The following is a 26103-nucleotide window of genomic DNA, read 5'->3' as shown; positions in this document are numbered from 1 at the left end:
TGTCATCACATATTCCAATATATAGTTATATCGTGATATTCTACACAGTGCTGCATGGATATATATACACACAAAAGCATCAGGAGGGAAAGTTTATGAAGAAATCTTTCATGGAAGTGTCTCATTTCAATTTTTTGTTCAGTTTTTCTGAATGGGAGACAGTAATGGAAAAAAAATCAAGTGAAGACCCTACATTTTTACTCCTTTTCACAAAAGGAGCCCTTTTGTTTTAATTCTGATTTTTTTTTTTTCTTAAAAAGAAAAAAAAAATGTTCTGTTATCAGCCTACTGGACTTGACCAGCCCTTTCGTAGGGATGTAGAAATGCCTGCAGAATTGTTGAGCTTACAACTTGGAACTTCGTAGTTCTAGAGTATTTGCTGAACTATAGTGATGTTGATGCATTTTAAATCTTCTTGAAGTCATCTACTAAAATGGAAGCTGAGGCATAACATTTTATTGTGGTATTTGAAATGCTAAATCCTTTCTTTTGACTTTTGGAAAAATACAGGGTTTCTACCATTGGTGACTTTAGGTGCTTCACAAATACATTCCTTTTAAATTTTGTTGAACAAATTAAATAGTGATCTTTTAAAGAGGTTTTTCAGACATTACAAATATTTCCATCCACGTTTTAGTGAATTAATGAACCGTGCATCTCTTCAGCCCTTTATTAACTTTCTGTGATTGAGTAGGTTCCTCAGCATAGTCCTTCCTTCCAGAAGCTGTTGAGGAAATCTGTCTTAATAAAGGTGTTCTGTGTTTTTTTTTTCCAAAAGTCTCGAGAGCAGTTAGACCTGTAACTACTCTGTCGAACTGACCCAAGTTCCTCACGACTAGCCTTATAGGTGCCTGAGTCTAAAATATAGTTGATGAGAATCTCCACGCAGTAAATGCCTAGTCTTGTATGCCTCTGAAGAGCACTAGTATCTAAAGCTTTTGCTGCCACCCTTCCCTGGAGATCTGCCCGCTGCAGCGCATGCTAGAGCTGCCCGAGTCCTTCCTGTGTCCTCAACAGCCAAATGCCAAGTTCATACCTCTCTTTATCCGTTGAGTAGGTAGGTATTTCTTTGCTCATCTGACCTGCAAGGCAGCAATGCTAAGAGTTTTGAACGTATACTCGCTGGATTAGAGCCCACACAAACACAACAGGAGGTAACTCCCTAGTTACATCAATCAGCCAGGAAATGAGAGCGCGGTTTCCAATTTTGAGGCTGCATCTCCTGCCTCTTACAAAACTGTTCTAACCATTGGGACTGAGGACATTTTGTAATCAGGCACACTCCGTTCACTGCCGAAATTGCTCTTCGTTTCATAAAATAAGATCTCCTCTGAATCACAGGGAAAGTACATGCTCATCTGTATAGCCTAATGGTTACGGTACTTTCCTGGGAGAAGAGAGTCGCTGGATTCCAGTCCCTGCTCAGGAAGTGTTTGTTATCAGATGGTTTCTGGACCAGGCACTAGGATTTCTTCTCCATCTCTTTTGTGAATCTAGCACTTAGATGCTCTGGTAAGAGATAGATTACAGACTTGTGAAGTGCCATATCCTTAATTAAAGTCTTGGAAATTTTACTCCATGTTGAAACTGTTTTTTCTTCATTGTTTTCAGCCTCAGGTTAATGACATTTTAGGATTGATATTCCCTGGATGATTGTAACATAGTAACCGTGCATCCACTCTTCCTTAACTGCAAAATAGATTTACTGTAATGCATTTTATTCAGTTCTAAAACTTACAGAAAGACTTTGTCCTGAAACTTGAGGGAAGTGCGAATAAGAAGAATGGAAAGAAAACGTGTAGTTAGAATGACACAATAAATCTATGGAAATGACTGTGAGGAGATGAATTCAACAGAAGGACTTGAAAGATGGAGACAGTAGAAGAGGCTGAACAATGGGAAGTATGGGATTTTGTGGAGATTGCATGGTTTAGATTACAGGAAGGGAAAAATAAAGACAACTCAACTAGAGATGTGGGAAAATGTAGCAAACATTGCCTCACCAAATTGAAGGATGACAAAGCCCTGGATAAAAAAAAAAAAAAATTGGCAGTGTGAGGGAATTGTTTTGAATATAAAGGAAAATGATTAAGATGGTGGATGAAGAGGAGAGGAGAGCTGTTTTGCTTGTATTATTGTGGCACAAATATGTCCTTAGCATAGACTCCAGTCTTGTTATACTGCGATGGAGTACAGCACAAGACAAATGGTGTTTGTCCCCCAGAATTTAAAAAAAATCGCTGTAAAACTGAAGACAACAAATGAAGGCAGATATAAAATTCAGGGAAGTGTGAAACAATAGTAGACAGCATGAATAGTTGTGTGATCCTGCACAGCAACAGACTTAAGTCTTCCAGGATGTTTTCCTTGTTTCTTTTCCAATAAGCATCATAGCAAAGGGGGGAGTTTGAGGGGGGATTGTTTTGTGGATGTTTGTGGTGTCCTGGTGCTAAGCATAGGAAGTCATGGAAAAAAGTACAAAAGTGCCTGTCCAAAAATGTCAAGGTGAGTGAGAGTGACTGTGTTAATTGACTGGAGCCAAAAGTAGTATTGATAAAATTGAACAAATAGGTATGGACTATAAAGTTAAAATAAGTAGCCTGCATTTGTGCTAGAGAGTGGCAGACTGGTGGCAGCATCTGAAGAGAATGCCCCATCTAAGCAGTATGTTCAGAAAGTGGGCTCTGCAATGCTCCGAGTAGATATAAGGAGGAATAAAATTCATATTTGAGGTCAAATAAAAAGCTATGGCATCAGCTGAGATGTGAAGCAAGAGCCTAGATAATTTATTCATGTAGATGGCTAGAAAATTTTTAGCTTTGATTATGCAAAAAGCATCTGCAAGATGTAGATGTATTCTGCCTTAGGAATCTAAACAGAGCTTGAGTTAAAAAAGAAAGTGATACAACCAACAGTGATGGAGAGCTGTTAGGTGAAGACATGAGATGATGTTTTTCAGACAGATTAAGCACAAGTAGGTGATCTGTCAGCCAGAATTTTGGTGCTTGTTCCCAAGTGCAAATCAACAGGTCTAAAAAAATCGCATGGTTACAGTAATAAGGGAAAGTACAATATTTTCAGTATTAATAGAAACAATTGCAGATTTAGGGAATAAGTGAAATGGATTGTAATACAAATGAAATTAATGGATCGTAATACAAATGAAATTTTAGCTGGAGTTAACTGCTGCCTGAGTGACCTATAAACGATTCCTGTTTTTTTTCTTGTACTGATTGTCTTTTTCAGAACAATATCCTCTGAAAAAGTGTAAGGAATTCATTAGATTTTTTTTGTTACGCTTTTTGCACATTATATATTTGCCAGTTTTTAGCTGACAGATTTGGGTGAGTGCCTGTATAATTAATGTATATCTTATCTTTTTATCCATTTACTTTTATTCCAGTTAGCACCTTCTTCAGAAGCAGAAAGCTCACAACCAACGCTGTTTAGTGTTTAGTCACTCCCTGTGCCAGCCTTTCTCCATCGGTGTGTCTGTGCATCCTTCCCATTCCATCTTAATTGCTGATGCCAGTGGCAACATCCACTCCCAGTAAGAGTACAGCTTGCGTTGCCCTATTATTACTAGCCATTGAGTTTGTATGTGCCACTCAATTTGTAGGTGCTAATAACTCTTCCCTAGAGAGCAGCGTTTTAAAGAAGTAAATGTCTAGCCTATTAGAACCAATGTAGAAACTAACTACCATGGGTTTATGGTCATTCTTGCAGATAGTTGTGTTCAAGTACAGCATAGAACTAGATTATTTCAGCCACAAAAGCGTGCAAATTCGGAGGTGTAAAATACTAGAATGTTCTCAAGTGAGTGAATAGAAGATGAAAGTATCCCAACCTCAGCTACTGAGTCTCTAATACAGAAAAGGAGTTCTTCTGAGGAGAGTGTCATTTCTTAGTGCAGAACACAGCAAGCTTTGACTTGGCGTTCGCATCAGATTTTCGTTTTGTTCTTAAGCGGGGTTCTGTTTTTAACAAGCTGCAGATGGTTTTGTGGATTGTTAGGACAAGAGGCAACCTGGCTAGCTGAATTACTTTTCTCTGGGTGTACTAAGTGCACGTTTGAATTAGACTTCTAGAACTGATATAAGCATGTCCTCTCTACTGTGTAATGAAAACATCATTATCCTCCCCAGTCAGCATCTGGGTCGAGACTTCTTTATTTGGTTAGGAGGTAGGTACCTAGATTGGAGAATGGGACAGTCCTTGTCACTTTCAAAGCACTAACTTTCCTTCATTTTTGCCTTATTTGTGTATAAGCTTTGGATATAATAGGATAAACGAAAAGATTTCCTTCAGAGACCTCTGAAAATAGAGCATTTTAAAAGCAGGTAGGTGTCTCCACCCTACTTTTTCATGAAACATTTTATCCATTCAAGCAGACTTTTAAAAACAGCTTGTTTTGATAGCAGCCTGTTCTCCTGTGGGCCTTCAGCCTTTCCTTCCTGGCAGCACCTTTGGTGCAAAAGGAGAGTGATCAATTGGGAGACTATCAGTGCCAGCATGCATAGAGTGATAAGTTAACACACCACTGGGAATTTCTAGGGCCCACCAAGATACTTCACTTCTAATGTGCTAACAAGCTCATTTTTCTACCTCTTGCCTCTTCAGTTATTTTTTTTTCTCAGAAGAGCTTAGAAGTTGAGTGCATCAGGCATAATGAAAAGCTCTGTAGGAGGGAGAAGCAATAACCCCATTTTTCCCTTTTCAGCCAAATAGAAAATTAGTTTCTGGTAATACACAAAGGCCAGTATTTTTTGTGCAAGGGGCACTGCTGTGAATCAAAGGACTCTATTAACTGCAGAAAATTCAGCAGCTGTGAATCTCCCCCAATGAAAAAAGTGCTTTTCAACAAGTTGTGAGATACATAGTATTATTTAGACTTCAACCATCAGTTTCATCCTCTACCACTTATACATAGCCTCTTAAAAACCATGCTATATTACTCTTCTCTGTTAAGCCTCAATACTGTGTTTATCCCCCAATCTAAGAACCATTACAATGGGAGATTTTTATATTTTCTCTTGTCCCAGTGCTTCTATTATAGCTTCTCCAGCCTGAGACTTCTGCTGAGGTTCAGCTGTCTCAGGATCCAGAAAGAATTCGGAACACGGTTTTTGGAAGGAAAGTTGTTTCCCAGTTTCGCTATGTAATGAGGCTGTGGTCTGAGATGTACAATGAAGATCAGTTTATTCACTAGAAGTTGTTTTCAGATAATATATTCTCTATACATTTTTTCATATTTAGGTGTACTGCAAAATCTACTGTAAGTATTGTACAGAAAAAAATGCAAAAAGGTTTAATAGGAAAAGTTCTGTAATTGTCAAATTATAGTTTTAAAAGCTAAGATGAAGGGTATTGTTTCCAACTGTAATTTGAGGCTGAGAATTTTATTGCTTATTGTAACTGAAAATGATATACCATTATTTATTTTAAATGTTAGCACTTGTTGTTAAAAATGTTATCATTTGTAATGCAGCTTTTATGTTTGGATTGCTAAAAAATGTCTGCAGGTTGAATATTATGCCCGTTTCACAGGTGGTGAAATTGAGTCAGAATGGTAGTTTCCTCACTGCCCTTGTTGTCCCCAAAAAGAGCAGCAGACCTGAAGTCGGACCCCAGAACCTTCAAGAAGCTGGTTCTGAGTGCATTCCTCCACAGCATGTTGTGGGGGTTTTAGGGAAATAAACCTGAGCTATGTAAGGAAAAAATGACCTCACTATCTACAAATAAAATACGGAAAAAAAAAATACACAAGCGTAAATGCCAGGAAAAATTTCTGAAGCATTTTACAGTTCTGTAAGACAACTGGAGGAGGTCTCCCTCATTGAACGTATTGAGTCCAGCTGGAGGACTTTGAAAGTTGTGAGAGAAAAGGTTATCTGATTTCTCAGTTCAGGAACTATTCGACATGAAGCCAGCATGGTAGTTTTTCTTGATAATTGTATGTTGCTGCCTGCTGCTCTACATTTTGACAGCCATTTCCATAGTTGCTTTCATGAACAGCAGAAATATTCTCTCTTTTTCTCGCTCTCTCTGTGCTAACAGCACAATCAGGCCTGCTGGAACAAGAAGCCTGGAGAGGGTTCTTCAAAAGCAACAACACTTCAAGATACCGGTCTCTCGTCAATAATATCAGAGAGGGAGAACGCGGGGAAAAGGAAGAAGTACAGTATTTTGCTGTCAGTGCCCTGCCGACACCCCGTTAGCCAGTATTTAAGGGTCCTGGGGATTCTTTACAAATATTCTTGCTTGTTTTAATGGCATAATTGATGAGATGTTTTTCCCAATACTCAAATTTTGCTATGTATTTATCTTAACCGCGTGTGTGTGTGTGTGTGTGTGTGTGTGTGTGTGTGTGTGTGTGTTTAGGGATTGTGGAACAGTTTGTTATGGAGAAGTGCAAAATCAGTTATTTTGTTAATGCTAAGATTATGTTTCATGCTATACTTTTTAAAAATTGTAATGTTTTTATATTTAGTTGTGACCAGAGTACAGAAAAACAGTTACTTACTCTCTTTTGAGTATCTAAGTTTCTGTTGTTTGAATAAAAATTTCAGAAAGTTTTGCATCAGACATGAAGAAAAGATAGTTGAAGCATAAGGTTTACATTAATCATGTTTATCTTACAGGTCGTATTACTTCAGTGCATCAGATAGTATCGTAGTTATGTAAAGAATTAAAAATAAGTGTGTACAGTCACTGGAATACATTATAAGTATTTAACAAAACCAAGAATTCTGAATTACTGGGCACTGATATTTAGCAGTTACAGTACATGATATAAATTGATCCTTAATTCTTGGCTAAACCAGTTATGAAGAGAGAGCACGATACCTGCAAACGATTGTTCAACACCATCTAGAGCCTACAACTTTTGAGGATTTTGCTGCCCAGGTTTTCTGTCCAGCACCTTACCACCATTTGCCCTCAGAGACAGGTAAGAAGTACAGTAAAGAACTGTTTTTATACAATCTTGTTTGAAATGCAGTATCCTTACTTATAAAACCTAAAAATTCAGACCTTGGCACACCATTAAGAGTTACCATTAATCTGAAAGACTATATGTACATATTTGAGAACCTGGGCAAAGTTGCTTTTAAATCTTTATTCTGTTTTCTGGCATTGCAAGCCATTGCCTGGCATTAAGATTTGGCTAGCTACTTTAATATAGCAACCAGACTCTGTATTTTTACAGTGAGTTTTATTGCATTCCTCTGGATAAAGTCTCCATGGAAGCGTGGGTAACTCCTTCATCCAGACTAGTTCAGGTAGATACATTCCTTAATCTAAGTACACTTTCCCTGTAAGAAAGTTTTAGGGCTCACTACGTTTTTAGAATGTAAAGTTTTAAGTTGGAAGTCTGAGAGCCTTGCAATCATCACTTTTGTTTCCAGGTTATTAGCTGCAAAGTTGGTTTTAAGGTCATTTTTGCTTTCCAGTAAAATACCTGTTTTATAAGAGGATACTGCATTTTCAGTTACTAATGAAAAAATCGGTAAAAGAAAATGAGTAACTCAAGGCCTTCCTGTTCTGAAATTTCTTGAACTCCTTATGATTATTTCATTATTTTATTTCCCCTCTTTTAGATCATTAAATATCAGTTCTGTTTATCTGAAGGTAAGACAAAGTGTCCAAAAAACCCCTTTGTTCCTCTTACTTTTACTAGAGCACTAAGCTTGTAACCAAATTGTATGCGAACTTTCCTTGTTGCCCTTGTTCACACTAAAAAGAATTTCACACTGATTGAGAAATGACCGCTACATCTTCTTAAAGTTTTAGTCTCTTACTAACCTCAGGTCTGCATGAAGCACTAACACTGGTTCTGGGATTAAGGTAACTAATGATAGAGACAGTTGTTGAATGAGTAACACTTTATTGTGTTGACCTTTGTTTCTCAGCATGAACAAGTAGTACTGGATGGCAGTGGTGTGTTTTGTACCCTGTATTGTCTTTCATTGATGTTGTAAGACATTCTGCAGTGAAAACATAGGAGAGAAGGAGAAGAAGAATGTGTAACACTTGAAATTCTGTGTTCAGAAACCTTTATTTAATGACAAATAAATAAAAATGCTTCTGTGGAAAAGCCATAAATCTAAATAAAATAAATATTCTAAGAATAAATTAATTTGGCAAGTTGTTATTTCAAAATTTGTTTCTCAATTGCAAAAATATGCAGAAATAATAAATTCTAAAATTATAGAAGAGCTGTGATAGGACAACGGAAAGAATGTTAAAATGAGAGATGTTAAAATGTTGAGACTCCTTCGCTTGAAAGTATAAACCATAAGTAGAAATGAGGGTGTAGTTTCAAAGTATAATAAGTGGTATAGCTATGCCAGTGCAAATAGACAAGACCAAAAGGAAACAAAATTAAAAGTAATTTAAAACTAATTAAATCAGTATAAAAAAAATTAGTAACATAATTTAATGCATGGAAACACTTGAATATGAAAAATCGGTAAGTAGAAACATTAAAAACAATCACCAGGGATACCATTCCTTGCCACATTTCCTACCTAATGCACTCAGTAAGTATTCAACACCAGACACTTTGGAATGGCTACTATGTATTCTATGCTGTAGTGCCCCTGTACCGGTTCTGCCTGTTCGCTTTCGGAAATCTCATTCCAGGCTAAATCGTTCTGCCCTCTTTGGCTCGTTCATTCTTTCCGGGTGAAGCAAAGCTGCTTTTCTGCACTAGTTTTCTGGTGCATTGGAGGACACTGCTCTAGAGTGGCCATTCCTGTATTCCTTTAAAAATTGTCCTCGTCATACTTGATATTCTCTAACATGATCTGGAAAAAGATTATGATTTTTAGAAACTTGATTTTAGACTTAACCTTTCTATCGAATGCAATCATTTGCTGCAGGAGTCTCATTAATAGGAGCTTGTGATGTATTTCACATCTGCGTGTGTATTTACGTACCACAAAACATGATGTCCTGTCCTGAGGGCTGCATTCTTCTGGACCTTGCGCTATGCAGTGGAGCTGACCAACACATCAGTGTCAGGAGCAGCCAGGAGCTTCCTAGGACAGACATGCAGCACAGTGTGACCTGGCATCAGTGTTAAACAAGCTGTCCCCGGACCTGCCTGACTCTGAGCTTTCCTTCTAGCACATAGATGCTGGGGATGCTCCAGCAGCCCTGCTGGCAGCCTGGGGGCTGACCCCTGTTCGATCCCGGGCTCCTGAGGCTCTGACACTGGGCTCCAGGACAGAGTGCCTGGAGTAGCACCATACCACCTGCCTCCAGGCTGACTCTGGAGTGCACAAATTCTAAAGCCTGAGGCAGGTATAAATTAACACTGCAGTCACCTGCCTGCAAGGTTAGCCCAGGGCTTGGGGTTAGCCTGGAAACCACTGGTTTCCAGTTCTAGCAAAGGCAGACCTGTGAGCGAGGTGGCTACAGACCACCTAGAACTTTGACAGACTGTGATTCCGGGAATGAGTCCACCAGATGGACTGTTAATAACCTACATATCCCTATGATGCCAGGGTCTCTACAACAGGCAGATTTTTTGAAAGATAGGTGAAGAGCTCTGAATTGTGCCTGGATTGCACACGGGAGCACCACTGGAGTCCTGCCTGGGAATCCACACACATCCATCACCCCCAAGATGACTCAGACAAAACCATGCAGGCTCCATGCCAGATGTTTCCATGTCATCTGAAAATTTCTGACCAGCTTCAAAAATACACCACAATGCTTTTTTAAAATACATAATATTTAATTTATGTCTGTTTTTTTTAAATGAAAAATAATTGACCAGAAGAGACTACAAAAGATTTTGACATTTCAGATATTATAGACTTGATTCTTTAGCTGGATTGTGATCTCCAAGATTACAGTTGCTGAATATGTTTAATTTTTATAAAATATTATATACAATTTCCTCTTCTGAGGAAGATCTATAGAAACTGTGAAGCTACTACAGCCCATCACTAGGTGTTCTAGTTTCATCGTTGTCGTTGTGATCCTGTTGGCCAGTTTCAGCATGCCAGTTTTTTCATTTGAGCTATGATAATCAGAGCAAGTAGAGAACATGCCATTCGGTAATGAATTCGATTTCCTCAGGTTGACATATTTTATCAAAGGCTCAGCCCTCAGCAAAAGCCATTTCCCTTCCTTAGAGTGGTTGCTCTTCAATACAATGTGATTGTGGCTGCTGCTGTTTTATCTAGAAACTTAATTTGCCCTGTCAAAGTATCTGACAAGTCCACCTTCCCATGTTTAGGAACCTGACTAGCGTAGTGGACGCGTACATTTAAAAAAATTGAGATTTACCTGCACTTAGTCACAGAATATCATTCAGTTGCCTCTGTATTTTTTACTTGGTACCGACTCTGTGAAAGAAGGTAACTGCAAATACTCTGTTAAACAGAGTAATTCCTGCTATGCAGCCGTTGAGTAAAGCAGATTTCTGTGACACCGGAATAGGTTGCAGGAACCATCAATGGTAAGCTCAATGGTATTGAAGGGCTTATTGACCCCATGATGCTAAGATTCTGAGCTTTAAATTGTTCTGATGTCTCGGGTTTGGTTTTTCTCTATCTTCTTTTTTTCCTCTCTTCCTACTAAAAAAAGTACATCAGTATAGTAACCCTTATAAAGAAGGGACCTCTCTACATTAGTTCTAGTATTTTCCCTGTGATAAAAGAATCAGACTCTTTGATCCCAACAATCATGCCTTCTATTTCAAGCCTGTGTTCAGAACAGTTCTGCTGCCTGACTCTCAAAGTAAGCGGGGATGCCAGCTGACAGGCAGGGAAGCAGGGACTGCGGAGGTGATGATACTTCAGCCTTGCACAAGAGAAACCCATGTTCAACAGCCTGCATCTTAATCTCTTCTACTGCTTGTTTGCTGTATAACTTTGAACTAAGAATCTTTTTGGCCCTGTATTACTCCTTCACAGAGGATCTGAGCAACACTTGTTGATGGTGGTGGCTGAAGTCTGTGATCAGAAGTGAAGCTGAAATACAGAAATGAGGGCTGTATGTGTGGCAGGACTGGGAAGAGTTTCTTATTATCCCTTCTCCAGTCCAATCTTAGGAATTTTTTTTTTTCATTCCAAATCAGAGCAAAACCTCAGAACTTACTGAAATTTTCCAAAAATTTTGTATTGGAACAACTGAAGCTGAAACTTTACGCATTTCTGAACTATCGTCCTTAAGTCAACCACTTGGACAATAATAAGCTGGGAATCCTCAGTGCTTTGAGGCAGTAAATTCAATGTGGACTGCTGGAGACCTAAGCAGATCAATTTTCTACATTTAATGAAATGGGTCCACTGAAAAAAATAGAGTATGATTGTCCAATTAAAATGCATCCCCTGCATATACCCAAGGGGATGAAATTAAATTTTAATCCTGACATTTCCTGTTTTTTTAATGTTTGACTTTACAAATTTATTGTCTTGTCACATTTTCCTTGTGTAATTCCATTTTGTTTTAAGGCATAGGGCAAGAGAGAAATTCTGTCATATTGATTAACGGCCACGTAATCCATAAGCAAAACTGTAACCCCTAGATCCACCACCAGCTCCTGCAGTCTGAGACAGGGCACTGATTGGTAGTAGTGGTAAGCTGTCTTACCTCTGCTTGAATCTCCACCAGTGGAAAAAAATGGTAATTTTGCCAGTGAGTTTCACAGATGTTAGTTAACAGAGAGGAACAGGTTTACCCTATATGTTTCCAGCCAGGTTCTGAAGAGCATTCTTCACTGGACATGGGTTCTGCTGCTCTTTTTCCATCATGGCTGGCTCTTGGTTCTTTCTCTCCTATCCCTTTCCAGTCTCACAGGTCTTTCTCTCCTACCCCATTCCAGTCTCACAGGTCTTTAGGCGACTAACCATCTCTTCCTCACCTTCTCATCTTGCTTTGCAGCTGCTTTTGCAGTCTCTCTCACTGCATCTGCTTCTTGCTTCCTTTCCTCGTTTCCCAAAATTAGTGAGAGACTTAATTCCTTGACTCTAGGAAGGCTCTGCTGAGCATGACGGATAACTTGGCTGGATTTGGGCTGGAATTTCTAAGAGTGGTCAAGGGCACAAGCTGTACCAAAATGACTGCCCTCTTCCCTAGAGGTCAGGTGGGGAAGCCAAAGTGTCTTAAAAGGCCATCAAATTTTACCAACATGCACAAATGGTATTTTGCTCGGTGGTCATTCCCAGAGATGGCACTCGGGAAAATGTTGATCCAGACAACAAGATAAAGCTAGACGTACTGAGAGTAGTCTTACTGTGCAGCACCCTGTCAGGCTTCTGATCGGTGAATTTTTTACCTCTTGGAAAGTCAGAACTGATGAGCAAGATGAGTCATGCCAACGCCTGTGTTACACCTCCGGATTCCTCCACCTCGCCTCACTTCTGACTCCGTCTGTGCGTAGTTAGGATTCCGTTTTACATTTAAATAGTTAATTTCTGAGTCAAATAACAAACATACTATTATTAGAAGAGCCTAAAATTTTCAAATAGAGTGGGAAGATGTCGCATTTCAACTTTGTTGATCCACCTGCTTGTTCAGAAACAATTGAAACAGCTTTACATTATGGCCTGAAAATATCATAGCTCATCGGGCTATGATATTTGTCAGTTGTCAAGCCTAAGAAATGAAAAATATGGATCATTTCCTGATATTTTTCTACCTCTTAAAAATCCTAATGCATCTATTTTGTTTTTTTTTATATAGAACTTTTGAGTTCTAGATCAATTGTTAATAAAGCTGCCTTATTTTACCCTATTTTTATATTTTGGATAACGAAGTATTTCATTATGTAGAGAGATAAAGATAAGAACGTTTTACACCAAAGATTTTAAAACTATGAAGGGGAAACAAAACCTGCAAAATTTCTATTTACCACATTTGATATCCACATGTGTGTACGTGCGTATGTATGTATATAGAGATATATATGCTTCTCTAAAATCCAAAGAAATTGAGTTACTAATCAGCCTGTTGATTGCTGTCAGACTTTAAATATATTTTAAGTGCCATTATTCTTCACTCTTCTGGTGTGATATGTTTAGATGTGAAAATCACTTTACATGACTTCTGTTCTTCAATAGCTCTAAGTCAGTTTCTTTAAAAAATGGGATTGCATATGAATCTGTGCTTCTGTCTGCAGGAATTAGAAACAAAATTTTAAGATACAACCGGAATAATACCTTAATTGAAATAACAGGAGGGAGGGGGTTTAAGGTTTTCTTTATCCAACCCGTGATAAAATTTCACATAGAGTTTGACACTTTGACACAGACTAACTAGCTTAAATTCTATGTTTTTTCTCCTTCACATGATTTCAAGAGTCTCATGTTGAGGCTGGCTATAATTTTAGCATACTTAACACTGTGAAAGAGCTGGGGAGCAGAAGCCATATGTTGAGTTGCCATTTGTTTTTCCTTCTTGATTGTGTGTATGTGTGTGAGTATTTAACTGTTTTCACAGACTTTAAGCAAGCATTTCAGACAATGTTTAGGATGTATCTCAGTTGCTATGAATAAGGTTACTGGATCTGGATAATGTTATAGAATTCTTTTCTCTCTTTCTCTCTCTTTTCCTTTTTTTCTTGTAATGCTTAGTTGGTAAGTATGATGCCGGATTTCAGAGCTGTTGCTTCATTGCACATAACTAACTCATCACTCTCTTTAACCTGTAGCATGAGCAGCAATTACATAATGAAATTCGAAATTCCGTTTTCTGTGCTCATCTGTTAATACCCTTCAATCTCTGCGGTTCGTGTCTCATGTCTCACACCTGTTATCTTTTATCTTTTCTCCCCCCTCTTCCTCACTTCTTTCCACTCCTCCTTCCTCATCACTTCTTCATTCTCAACAAAGAAAGAAATGCTGTGATATTTCTTCTCCTTCCAAAACCTCCACTAGAAAGCATTGGCCACATCAAGGTAAAGGGCAAAGGCTTGAAACGGAAGGTCTTTCACGCTAGCTGTGAATGGTATGCTGTGCAAAACAACAACGGTTATTTTCTATTCTCTAACTTCCACCGTTTGAAATGCTTTAATTCCTTGTAAAATTAGAACAAGATAGAATTTCAGAAAATGAGAGTGCATGTTTCCCTGCCTGCCTTTTTCTGCAAGGCACAGTGAGTCAGGCATTATCATGCTTTTCCAGATTGTTTGGCAATGAAGTACCTAGTTCATGAACAGAATTACTGTCACCAGCTGGGGAACAAATAACAGCCCTTTCCGCCCCCCCGTCACTTCGATGGGTCCTGTCAGTTTGAAAAAGATAGGAAGTACCGTGCTGTCCCTCTGGAGCAGGCAGGTGATGGACCAGGCGAGGAAGACAGCCAGGATGCTAAATCACTGCGGTTTATGACAGTACGTTATAAATGTACTCTTAGACTTCTTACCTGATGACCTCATTTGATTTTAGAGGAGTGTTTCAAAATAAATTGTGATCAGTTCTGAATGGTTTCTGCACCCCTTGTGTATGAAATATATACTGAGGGAGAGAGAGCTTCAGTTCTGATTATTGCATTATTATTTTAAAGAATTACCAGTAATAGCGTGATGTGGAAGAAATAGCAAGTGATATATTCTGGCTTACTAAAGTCAGCAGGGGTTTCCCCATTGACTTCTGCAGGATTAAAGCTTCTGTCCATAATTCGTACGGGTCAGAAGCGATCAGTGGTGACTGAGATAGTTGAGTTCAAGCAGGCTGTCAGTCTGTAAATGGCTAATCAAAATGCAGTTTAGTTTTGTGGATGTGAGTTCGTCATAGTGTTAATTTTCTGTATGTGGGAAGGAGAACGTAAATTTGATTTCATATTTTCTCCTTTTCCTTTTGTATTGCTATGGAAGAAGATTAGGAGATGGGCTGTGTGTAAGGGAAGAGCCTTGTCCTCTCGCAGCGAGGACTCGGGGCCCGCTGTAGCGCAGCTCTGGGCGCCGGGCTGATGAACTACGTACCGTTATCTCAAATTCATCTTGTTCCTTTTACAAAGAAACATTAACGTATAGTGCATCCAGTTAGTATGATCTGTTCAAGCTTCTGCCTTGTGGGCCCTGTAGGAGTTTGCCTTTTGAAGGACCAACTAAAGCTGGGATGGGAGAAGACGTTTTGCTCTCCCAGTTGGCCCCCGATTCACTCCACCTCTTCAGCTGCATTCCTAGCGCTCCCTTCATGCGCAACAGGCTGTTAACCTTCATGCTCTCATTAAAGACTGGTTTCTTCTGGGTTGTGGTTTGAATACTGGCTCCCCATCCCTGCCAGGGAATCGGAGGTGTTCGTTCTCCCGGTTAGCGGGAGAACATGGCCCACTTCAGTGCTGCCTCGGTTGCCGAGAGCGAGGGGGTCCTGCAGTCCCGTAGCTCAGTGGTTTCCAGCATCGTTTTTTCTCTAGAGGTGGATTTGTGGCAGTTGCTAGCTCCACGTGCAGTACCATCACCCGCAGCTGGTAAAGGGCTAGGAGATGCTGTGGGAGTGACAGCAGCACTGAAATTCCTCTCTGCCCCTTGCAAATAAATCCCTGTGCTACGCGTGCGGAAAGCGGCACTGACGCATCTGCTTCTTGCTGTCCTCTGCAGGCTTCTGCCCAGAGACTCAGCCGGGAGAAACTCCAGCAGCAGCAACAGCACAGGTGGATGGAACAGACTTAGCCTCTCCCATGTCTCCTCGGACTAGCAAGAGCCGCATGTCCATGAAACTGCGCCGCTCCTCTGGCTCTGCCAACAAGTCCTAAGTGGTGAGATGCCTGCAGCTTTCTAGTGAACCGCGACCGGCCACCCTTCCCGCAGCGCCTTGCTGCTTCCCGTTAAAGTAAAGGATAATGTCTCTAATGTATGTGTGCCCATCCCCTGCATACCCTTTTTCTGTATGTTTATTTTAAACGGTGACACTGGAATTTTACTTTTAATATTTTATCTTTTGATTTTTTTATCAAACTCCAGGCTGCCTTTTTTTTTCTTTTTTTTTTTTTTTTCTTTTTTGCAGTGCAGTTTGTCTTCTGCACCTTTTACCTTCCTGGATGATTATGATATCTTAACAGTAGTCACTTTTCACTCTGGTTGACCCTGAGTCATATATGGAATTGGAGACTGCAGTTTGATTACACTATATTTATTGTGCCCCATTGCAATTTTCTCTGTAACAAAGGAAGAAATATGTACAATTTGAAAATGAGTATACAATTTTAAATTGAAGTTGCATTCGTAAAGTCTTTGTTAGGTGTCACAATGTTAATGCACAGGATGTGTACAGATTATTTATGTTAAGAATAAAATAGTTCAATGGCCTTTCAAGCATTACAGAGTCCAAATGAAATAACTTGCTCGTAGCACCAACTTTTTCTTCACAAAACAACGTATCATTTCATAACTGTGCAGGTGATGCCATAATCTATGCCAGAAAAAAAAAAATAATCACTGTGCTGAAATTCTACTTATGCTTGGCTTCCAAATATTTTTATAATGTTTGCTTTTCCAAGTGGTATCAATAGCAAATGCCATCGAATTTCATGGGTTTTGGCCTGTATCACCGGGCTGCTGGGTCTAGATGAATATTCTCATTTCTTATATTAAAAAAAAAAAAAAAAAAGCACTTTCCTGATAGAAATTCATTGCTCTGATGTGTACGAGGGAAGAAAAGGGAACGTGCTCCGGGAGCCTGGCCTGAGAAGCTGACGATTCCAACCCTGTGAGTGCAGATTAGTACACGCTTTCCACCCACCCAGAGGTATTTTCCCACAGAAGATGAAATGCTCACATTTTGAGTGGCAAACAACAAAATGCTGTTAACAAAATGTAGCATGACATCGGTACTAACTGCATGTGTAAATAAATCATATGGGCAACAATAAGAAGATAAATTATGTATTGTCATTCATGTAGTATCTACAAATTTGTAATGGTTGAAGAGAAGACATGCTATTTAATAATACAATAAAATTATTCTTACCACCTTTTGTATATTAGTCATTCACCTCAGTGATTAGATTCTTACTCCAGTTTAGAGAAGAACAGCTTGTTACGCGTGGAGCAGTTAAGTGCGATATGCGGCTTAGTTTTCCTTTGTGTTAAGAAGTACACACAAGCCCTTAGGAACTCTTTCCCAACCCATCGCAAGAACACTGTACTGAAAATTTTTCCCCAGATCTAGTAAATACAATACACGTTGCTCCGCGGGTAACGCAAAGCGCAGAACGTTCCCTCCTGCCGGCTGGTCGTTCGAGTGCTAATTGTTGCAGCAGTTAAATAATCATCAGGTTTCTGTGGTCCGGAGCCCTTCATCTTTGACTGTACTAGTGGAGAAAGGAGAGCAATGATTTAAAAAAACATAGCGACCATCTCCGGGGGAGAACTCATTTAATGGCATAAATGGGCATTTTTACCTAAGTCTCCGTTAGCAACAAATGATGGAAAAATGCACAACTTAAAATAACATGCTTTATTTCTGGTGTGTGAGAAGAGCGAGCTGTGAGTTTAGCCTCCTTCATCAGACAGCAAATCTTGGCTGCTTTAGATTACATTGTATTAATTTGTTAGTCCAGGTCCTGGAACTAAAACGAGACAGTCCATGAAGCACATTTAAAATAAAGCCCTTAGCACTTTGCTTGTCAGCCTTTGGGCATGCTACATGTGAATCTTTTGTTGAGTGTAACAAAATATAAAACTACAGAAATAATTGCTTTAGAGGATACTAGTCAAAAGACTAAAATATTTTGCATGCTCATTTCAGAGAGTGTTAGAACAAAGACTATGCCTGGTATCAATTCGGTTCCTCAGAAATCACCAGCTGACCCACTTTGCCCTGCTGAATTCAAGGAAGGCGTCAGCTTTGTTCTAAATCCTTTATTGAATTTGCTCGCCCTTATTTTTGGCCTCATCTGCTACCACATTTGGAAGCAAGCACTCCTGCGTGGAAAAAATAAATAAATAAATAAATAAATAAATAAAATAAAGACAGGCTGAAATGTCAGTAGCTGGTAAATTCGACAGTATTTCAAAGCATTTGGCCAGACCACCGTTTAAAGCCAGGGAACACACAGCGTGGGTTGCTTCGCTGAAGGTAGGTCTCCTGTTAGGGAGAAGGAAGGTTGCCTGTCCTCTACGCTTTCGCAACACACCGAAAGACCGTTTCACGTTCTAATTTCAGCCGTTCAGACGACCCGGAGGAGCTCACCTCAACAGCGCGGCTCACGGGGGAGAGGGCTCAGAGGCCGCCCAAAAAGGCCGGGTACAGGGACCCTCTGCCTGCCCACGACGCAGGGGCTGGCACGGCCATGTGCTGCCCGGCCTGGCGAGACTGAACCGAGCTTCTTGCTCTCGTCCGTCCGTCCGTCCTGCGCTAACAGACCTCTAAGGGAGCGGGTTTCGAAATGGGCAGCTGCCGGAGACGCGCGCTTTGCCTACCGCACAGTTGCTGGAGTACAGAAACACAGAGTAAGCAGGAGATGCGTACTTATCTCTAGAAGATCGACACCTCGCGTTTCAGTTAAGCAGACAGCACGGTTAATTTTCCATACGTTTCGCTAGCTATTATATGACTTGACTCAACATGAACGTTTACCTTCTCGACTATCTTAGTACAGAACACAGCGAACAAAACACCTCACGATAACTTAAATGTTGAAGCTCGAGGGCTAAGGCTATTAAAACAAGGTCACTAGATCAGGCTCCTTTTCTCACGAAAAATAATTCCTCTCTTTAAATATCGTATATACATACAGCCGTACTTCTATCCCGGGACCGAGAGTGGCTACGGAAGATGTACTTTCAGCGGGCCGACACCCGCGCCCCTGGCACTGCCCGCGTCCCGGCAGGTGCTCGCTGGGCCCGGCTCCTCGCGTGCCGCCGCCAGCCCGGAGCCGTACCCACACCCGCCCGGTGTGCCGTGCCGGGCCGGGCGGCGCGGCGCCTCCCTCCCCTGCGGGGCTCGGCACGGACGCTGCCGGCCGGACCCGCGGAGGCGGCGGCGGCGGTGCTGCCCGTCGGCTAAACCTTCCGCCGCGCTGGTACGGGGGCGAGTCTCGCTACCCTCCGGCGAGGCGAGGAGGGGTGGGTGGGGGGAGTCCGCGGGCGGCTCCTCCGCCTTGCGAGCCGTGAGCACCGCGACTTTCCATAGGAATTACAGCGTGGACAGGACTCGCTCGGCTCGCCCGGGCTCCCGGAGCAATCCCATCGCGGGCGGCCGCGGGCCTAGCAGCCCGGCCGGACGGGCACCTGGAGCAGCAGGACCTGCCTGCTCTCCGGCGGGTGGCACTTGCTGGCGTGCCGCGCCAGCCCGGGCGCGCTGAAGAAGGTGGCGGGGCAGTGCTTGCAGGGGAAGGCCTGCCGCTCGCCGCCCGCCGCGCCGCCTTCGGGGGGCCCGGCCGGCGGCGGCAGCAGCAGCTCCTCCCGCACGGCGTGCCACAGCCGGTGCTTGTCCCTGATGTCCGCCGAGGGGAAGCGAGCGCCGCAGAGGTGGCAGGCGAAGGCGAGCTGCCCGCGCTCGGGCGGGCCGTAGGCGGCGGGCCGCGCCGCCCCGTGGGTGCCCAGGTGCTTGCGGAGGTAGGCCTGCCGCCGGAACCGCTTCTGGCAGCAGGGGCAGGCGAACGCCTCCCCGCCGGGGCCGGGAGCCGGAGCGCCGCCGGGAGCGGAGCCGGCGCCGGGGCCGGGGGGGCCCGGAGCGCCGCCGGCGCTGTCCGCGCCGCCGCGGTGCTGACGGGGCGGCGGCGGCGGCGGCTGGGGCGAGGGCGCGGCCGCGCCGCGGGGCCGCCGCTCGGGGCTGTTCTCCTTGCCCGGCGGGGCGGCGGCGGCGGCGGCGGCGGCGGCGGCGGGGGAGCCGTCGGCGCTGGGGCCGGGCCGCGGCTTGTGCCAGCGGCGGTGCGAGGCCAGGTTGGCGGGGCAGCTGAAGATCTTGTGGCACTCGGGGCAGCGGTACTCGACGCGCACGATGCGGGAGCAGCGGTGCTGAGCCAGCGCCAGCGGGTCCGCGTACTGCTCCTTGCACAGCTGGCAGATGAACTCGCCCAGCGGCGTGCGCCCCGCCGGCGGCCCCGGCCGGCCCTCGGGCCCCTCCTCCTTGATGCGCAGCCCCAGCACGGGCGAGGTGGTCACCTCGTCGGCGAAGCTCAGCTTCCGCGTGGCCTTGGCCTTCTTGGCCGGCGCCTTGGCCCGCGACGGCCGCTTCAGCACTGGCACCGGCGGCGGCGGGGCGGGCAGCGGCGTGCGGGGCTGCAGCAGCAGCTTCTCGGCGGGCGGGAAGGAGGCGGCCAGGGGGAAGGACTCGGCGGAGGCGGGGGAGCTGAGGCACCGCTCGAAGAGAGCCGCCCGCGGCCCCGCAGCGCTGCAGGGCCCCGCCGTCCCCCAGCCGGCCGGCCCCTCCGGCGGGCCGAGCCCGGGGCCCCCGCAGCCGCCGCCGGAGGGCCACGTCGCGGGGCAGGCGGCGGCGGCGGCGCCCTCCTCCTCCTCGCCCTCCTCCTCCTCCTCCTCCGCCCCCAGCCTGGCGGCGGAGCTGCCCCCGGTGGAGGGCGGCGGGGGCGGCGGCGGGGCGGGCGGTGGGTCCCGGTCCGGGTCCCGCTCCCGGGGGCGCGCCCGGTAGGAGCCGCCGGAGCGCCGGCTGCGCTTGACGAGAAAGCCGCGCGGCATAGTGGGACGGGGCGGCGGGAGCGCGGCGCCACCGGCCCGCCCGGCCTTTATACCCCCGGCGCCCGCTCCCGCCCGGGCGTCATCCTCCCTCCGGCGGCGGCGGCCAATGAGGAGTTGGGGCCGGCGCTGGCGGCGGGGGCAGGCGGTGGCCGGGCCGGGGCTCCCCGTGGCCGGGGCGGGCGCGCTCGGGCTGCGGAGCCGGGCGGCGTGTCCCCGGGAGCGCGCCCCGCGGCGCGGAGCCGGGGGAAACGGCGCCCTGCGGGACCGAGTGAGGTGCGGGACCGGGAGCGTGGCTCTGAGACGGGAGAGACCCCGGGCACGGCCGCAGCCCCTCGGCCGAGGGGCCGGGCAGAGTTCCGGCAGGAGCATCTCTAGGTGCTGCCGGTGGGTGTTTGTGCCAGGAGCCTTCATCCACCGCCGCGGCCGGGCCGGGCCGGGCCGGGCCGTCCTGCACGTCTTTCCTCTGAAGGGAGCGAGAGCTGGGAGCCTGCTCCGGCCTCAGCACCGCCACGTCAAGAGTTTTCCCATAAGTAGCCAGAAAGATTTTGTATTATGATGAGGTCCCCAGGCAAGAGCGGAATCTGTTACATCTGTGTAACGGCTGTGGCTGTGGTGCCCTGGCAGCCTCACCGCTGGGCACCATCCCGAGCCCAGGGGAGGGAAGGATGAGTTGCGGTGCGACAAAGTGCAAAAGAGCCCAGACCTGCCCCCTCCATCCTCCCCGGCTGCAATTCCTGGCCCGTGCGTGGATACCGTGAGCCTGGTGACAGCTTGTGCGTCCCTCAGCAAGGCAGGAGCTGTGTTTGCTAAACCACTAATTTCCTTTTAGAGATGATGATGTTTCGGAAGGGAATGAAGTTGCCAGCAACCCCTCCGACCCCTCCGCGCGTTACCGGCATCTCCTCTTCGGTGCCTCCTTTACCCGAGCCCGGCTTTGCAGGCGGGCAGTGCCGTCCTGCCCGGAGCCCTGCTGCTCGCAGCGTACACAAGATGGCGTGGCGCTGGAAACAGCTGAACACGCTAAAGCCTGGATCCGTCCCTTGCCCAGGGACGGACAGCCCTCGCCACCGTAGCACGGTCGGACTCGCCGTCTCGGGAGCGTTCCCTTATCAGGAGAAATTAGAGAGCACCGGGGGAAAGGGAGAACCGGCACCTCTAGATCGAGGGGCTTTCCAGAAGTGGCAAGAAAGATCTGAAGCCTTCGTGCAAGAACAGAACTTGCCCCACCTGCTCAAAACGCTCAACCGCTTGTCTGTGTAAGTGCTCCGATTATCTTTGCTTAGCCAAGTCTTAATCATGTTTTAGATTCCTCTCCCGTTTTCCTCCATTTTCATGGTTGCACTGAGTTTCAGATTAGATTATAGACTCTGCGGGCTAGAGATCACCCTTTGTTAGCACGAACCGCTGTAATTGGGACCGATGAGCCGCGCTGCAGTGCAGTTAGGTCACTCCACTGACTGGCTGTGTGGGTTTTGCTGAATATTTGGGTTGACCTTTGTAATTGGGACTTCTCAGCTACATTTCTCACTGAATAACTGGATCTCTGGTTACAGATCCACTGTTTCATACTGTTCCTCCAAGCGATACGTAAATAGTTTTTCGGTTTCCCCTCGTAAGCAATGTTCCCATTAATGTTTCATTCACTTTTATCACATTGCAAAAACAGCCTGTGGTAGGAATGTCCAGCCCAGCTTCTGTTCTAAGGAGTAAGGAACCCAACGATGCCTTTTCCTACTTAGAAGTAGCAGGTGGTGAAATGCCAGTTGGAAAGTAGGTGCATTGAGTGTGTTTACTGGGACTCCAGACATTTTCCAGTAAGAGCTGACTGATCGCTAGGCTGGAGTTGCATCAGGGAGTTTCCTCAGGCCCCTGATATCGTGGTCTGACATGGCCCAGAGGTCATAGGAAGACTGGGAGAAGGTAGCTTAGAGGCTGCCCTCCTGAAGTCACAGAGGTGGAATCACTGCTCCACCTCCCCACCCTCTGCTCCTTCTGCTGCTTTTCCCCGTGATTTGGTGAGAGTCTGGGCCTCCCCCACGATCCACAGTGCCCTCATGGCACAGCTGCCTTCTAGCCTTCTCCATCTGCCTCCAGTGTATTATTAGTTCCTGAGGTGGAACCCGAAACTGCAGAACCCATCATCCAGTCATTGGTCTTGCTGCAGCATGTGCCAGCATCCATGGAGGTTTAACAAAAACACTGTCAAAAGTATCTTGGGATTCAAATTGTTGCAGCCACCTTGTGACTCATCTGTCTCAGTACACATACGGTTTTCCCCAGGCTGCCCCTGCCTCAGTGCTGGCTCCCAGTGCCCTGGCTCCCACTCTCAGGCTCGTTGCAGTCTATTTCTCCTCCCTCTCCACGTTCACAAGTGAGTTTGGACCTGGTGACTGGCATTACACCTGGTGCTCACAGCTTCTGAGCTTTCCGAGCTGTTACATGGGTTTGTCTTCATGCTTTTAGCTTTTACTCCTTCCCAAAATTTTAGAATTATAAAAATTCAGATAATTTACAAGGATATTTAATAGTTCTGTGCACACACATGCTGTGGAAATTTGCTGGATTTTTTTTCCCACTGACTTTCTAAATTCCATTAGTCCCAACACGTAGTTGTGAGTGTGACACTTAGTACAATCTGCACCTCATACAACAGGGGAACTTTATTTAAGGTCGAGGCTTTCCTAAGCAAGAAACTGAACACTGTCATTGCTTCTGACCATATGCTGCGTGCCCTACAGTCTGATAAAATATCAAACATACTGGCCACTTCTGTATGAGAGTCATCCTTAGGTGACCTTAGATTAACCAAAGGGTTTATCCCACGGTAAATAGGAAGTCAAACTTCTAGTGGTAAAATGCTGTAGCTGGTGAGCAGAAAGGACACAGGCACTCCCAGGGAACTGGCCAGACAAGAACGATAGCAAACAGTTCCTCAGGTCCTTTGCCTCCTCAAATGGTTCCCTCCTTTTTGTTTGGGGCTGAATGCTGGTGTATCTAGGGAACGGAAGTGGGAGTGGTATGGCACTGCTCTACCTCCCCTTTGGCAGAAGCCATCTTCAGGTGCCTGTAGATCCCTTCCCCTGTTGGAGAAGAGAGCTCCCGATGCCTTCTGGAGAATGGTCCATCTGATTGCCCGAGGGCTCTGGAGCATAGCACTGGCACAGCTCCTGACCCAGGTCCTCCTCTGTCCCAGCACTCGGGGACTGTGATCTCCAGCTGCAAGGGAGGAATCCCATTGCTGGAATCTCCAGCAGTTCCTGGAGGCCAGTGCTGGTACCTTGCCTGACACCTGGGAGACTGTGTGGGTGCTGGAGAAGAGGTGTAACAGGGTCCCTGAATAAAACGTCATTAAGCAAGTGGGCAGCTGCATTTGATGTTTCTGAACAGTCTTGGGGCATAAACAGCAAGAGGAATGTACAAGAGCAATCCTGGCTGGGAGGGAGAAGGTCTTGGGTGAGGTCTGGTTCTCAGAGAAAAGCCTAAAAACTTTTCTGGGGGCTGAGGGGGCAGAAAGAAAGAGAGAAATGCCTTTGGCCACTTAATAAAAGAAAAAAAAATAACCACAACTTTAAAAAATAAGAGTTAAAAATAAAATAGAAAAGAGCTATAAGCAAAGGATTAAAGAACATTTCTCCCCTTCATGTTTCCCCTCCCCACCACAAAAAAAAATTGTTGTGGTCGAGTTTTTTATATTTCAGAATTTCAAATACAGTTGACTTTTGAATCTTCCCCCAACATCTGGTTTTTAATTAAAGGAGCAGTAAATGGGAGGGAGACAGAAGCTGCCTCAGAAGCCTGTCCTTGATACATGACTCTCCGGCAATATAGCTAGATGAGCGATACCACCCCCAGGCTCCGGCACTTACACAAACAAAATCCAGGCTGGCTTTGGTGGCAGCACAAGCCATTTCGTCTTCCCCCTAGAAGGAGGCTGCCAATTATCTTGAGGCGGTTGGGGATTTGATGCTGGTGACAGACAGTGAAGGAAATATCTGCATTATGAGGATATGGATTGTCTAATATAACTGACCTTACTGGTACCTTAATTGTGTTTTGTTTTACCTGAGGACAATCTGCCTCGAGGGGAAAATGATGCTAACAGCTGCTGTGTTTTCTTCATTGCTCAAATATTAACAAAAAGCTTTCCGTAGGAGAAGGTAGGAAGCACTGTTCTGTGCAGGTTCTCGTGCTGGAGGGACTTGAAGGGATTTTAAGACACTATCAAAACATTCAACCTTCCTCTTTTTTCATAAACTAAGTGATGCTGTTGATGTTGCCACGCTGCCATCACTAAGCTGGTATTGGGAGGAGATGGTGACACCGGGGCTTCCGTCCCTTCTCCGTAAGGGCCAAATGAGCACTCCTGCGTGTTGGCTCTACCCAACCTCCATCTGCAGGAGCCCATCACGAGGACACCGGGTCCTCTCCAGGGAGCAGCCCGACATTCCCAAACTCATACAAGTCATCCAAGAGCCTCGATGGGACCATTATGACTTTTGTTATTTCATTACAGATTTCAGCTGGATTTCAGCTCGTACCCCACAGGCTGAAGCCATTTGCCATGACAGATTTGCCCGTAATGGAGTTATTTATTGATCTCGCCATGTCATAAATAGGAAGCTTTGGCTTCCTTCAGCATGAGATACTCAGCAGTCTGTTTCCTACAAACATCATTATATGTTGTAATTCACTGAAAAAGATACTCCTTGTACAGAAAGGTCATGGTTATTAATTACATGAATAGCAGTAGTGGCTTTCAGCGAGACCGAGTCCCAGCTGCGCTGCGTGCAGATGTACATGCAGATAGGTGGACGGTTTTGCATGCGAAGAGGGCAACAATCAAAGAGACAGGAAGACGAGAGAGCTGGAGGATGGGAGAAACAAAGCTCATGAGCCGTGCCTGTGCTGCACGCTGGGCTGGGAAGCTCCATTCCTGCCTCCGGTAAAGTCCAGGCAGGACAAAGACACCTGCAGTTTGCTTAATTTCCCAAAAGGGCTCAATCCAGGAGGCTTTTGGAGAGTGGGACCAGGCAAACCACAGCCACAAAATACTGTTGTGGCCACACCTTGTCCTGCTCTTCTTGTGCTGGCACTGGAGCACTTGGATCCTGGGGGAATGCGGTGCAGGGAGACAAGTCTTCAGGAAAATATTTACCTTTTTCTTCTTTTCCCCCATCAACATTTTTTTCAACCCTGTGCCAAGGCCAGATTCCTCCATAAAATTCCTCTGGCTTGGAAAGGCAACAACCAATTCCCTGTTACCCAAGAAGTTTCTCACGTCCCTGCTTCTACCTCAGTTTTTTTTCAGGTCCTACCAAATTCCCACATCCCTCTGCCACCTGAGCTGCAGGTAGCTCCTGCCAGAGCGATGCTGCTGCAGCTTTCCTTACTTGTGCAGAGTGATGACAGGAATTATTGAGGAGTAAGGTGCAGGTACGCCCTGGTCACTGCAAAGCAGATGGCAGCATAGAAGCCATCATCGCCAGGGACACCAGGTGCAAAGGGCA

General features: G+C 45.2%; 2 protein-coding genes across 7 annotated transcripts in view; one reads left to right on the top strand and one right to left on the bottom strand.

The window, feature by feature from the left end:
* Window positions 1-15711, top strand: part of RALGAPA1 (Ral GTPase activating protein catalytic subunit alpha 1) — a 146741-nt gene extending 131030 nt beyond the window's left edge. For 3 of the 6 annotated variants that reach the window (XM_086613850.1, XM_086613848.1, XM_086613847.1), the window contains 2 exons: window positions 6825-6949; window positions 15557-15711. In XM_086613850.1, coding sequence (XP_086469976.1) covers window positions 6825-6949; window positions 15557-15711 — 280 coding nt within the window. Of the gene's footprint in view, window positions 1-6824; window positions 6950-7364; window positions 7371-13847; window positions 13963-15556 lie in introns of all 6 variants that reach the window. The other 3 variants (XM_086613851.1, XM_086613849.1, XM_086613845.1) reach the window with 2 other exon arrangements.
* Window positions 15712-19165: 3454 nt separating this feature from the next.
* INSM2 (INSM transcriptional repressor 2) lies at window positions 19166-20596 on the bottom strand. The gene has a single exon (XM_086613880.1). The coding sequence runs from the start codon at window positions 20594-20596 to the stop codon at window positions 19166-19168; it is 1431 nt and encodes a 476-aa protein (XP_086470006.1).
* Window positions 20597-26103: the final 5507 nt, after the last annotated feature.

This window comes from Tauraco erythrolophus, chromosome 6 (assembly GCF_009769465.1).
Source record: "Tauraco erythrolophus isolate bTauEry1 chromosome 6, bTauEry1.pri, whole genome shotgun sequence".
NCBI lineage: Eukaryota > Metazoa > Chordata > Aves > Musophagiformes > Musophagidae > Tauraco > Tauraco erythrolophus.
The sequence above is the reverse complement of the archived record's forward strand: the minus strand, read 5'-3'. Positions and strand labels throughout refer to the sequence as shown.

Coding starts and splice junctions, on each gene's coding strand:
- INSM2 (XM_086613880.1), bottom strand. CDS start 20,596: ATGCCGCGCGGCTTTCTCGTCAAGCGCAGCCGGCGCTCCGGCGGCTCC.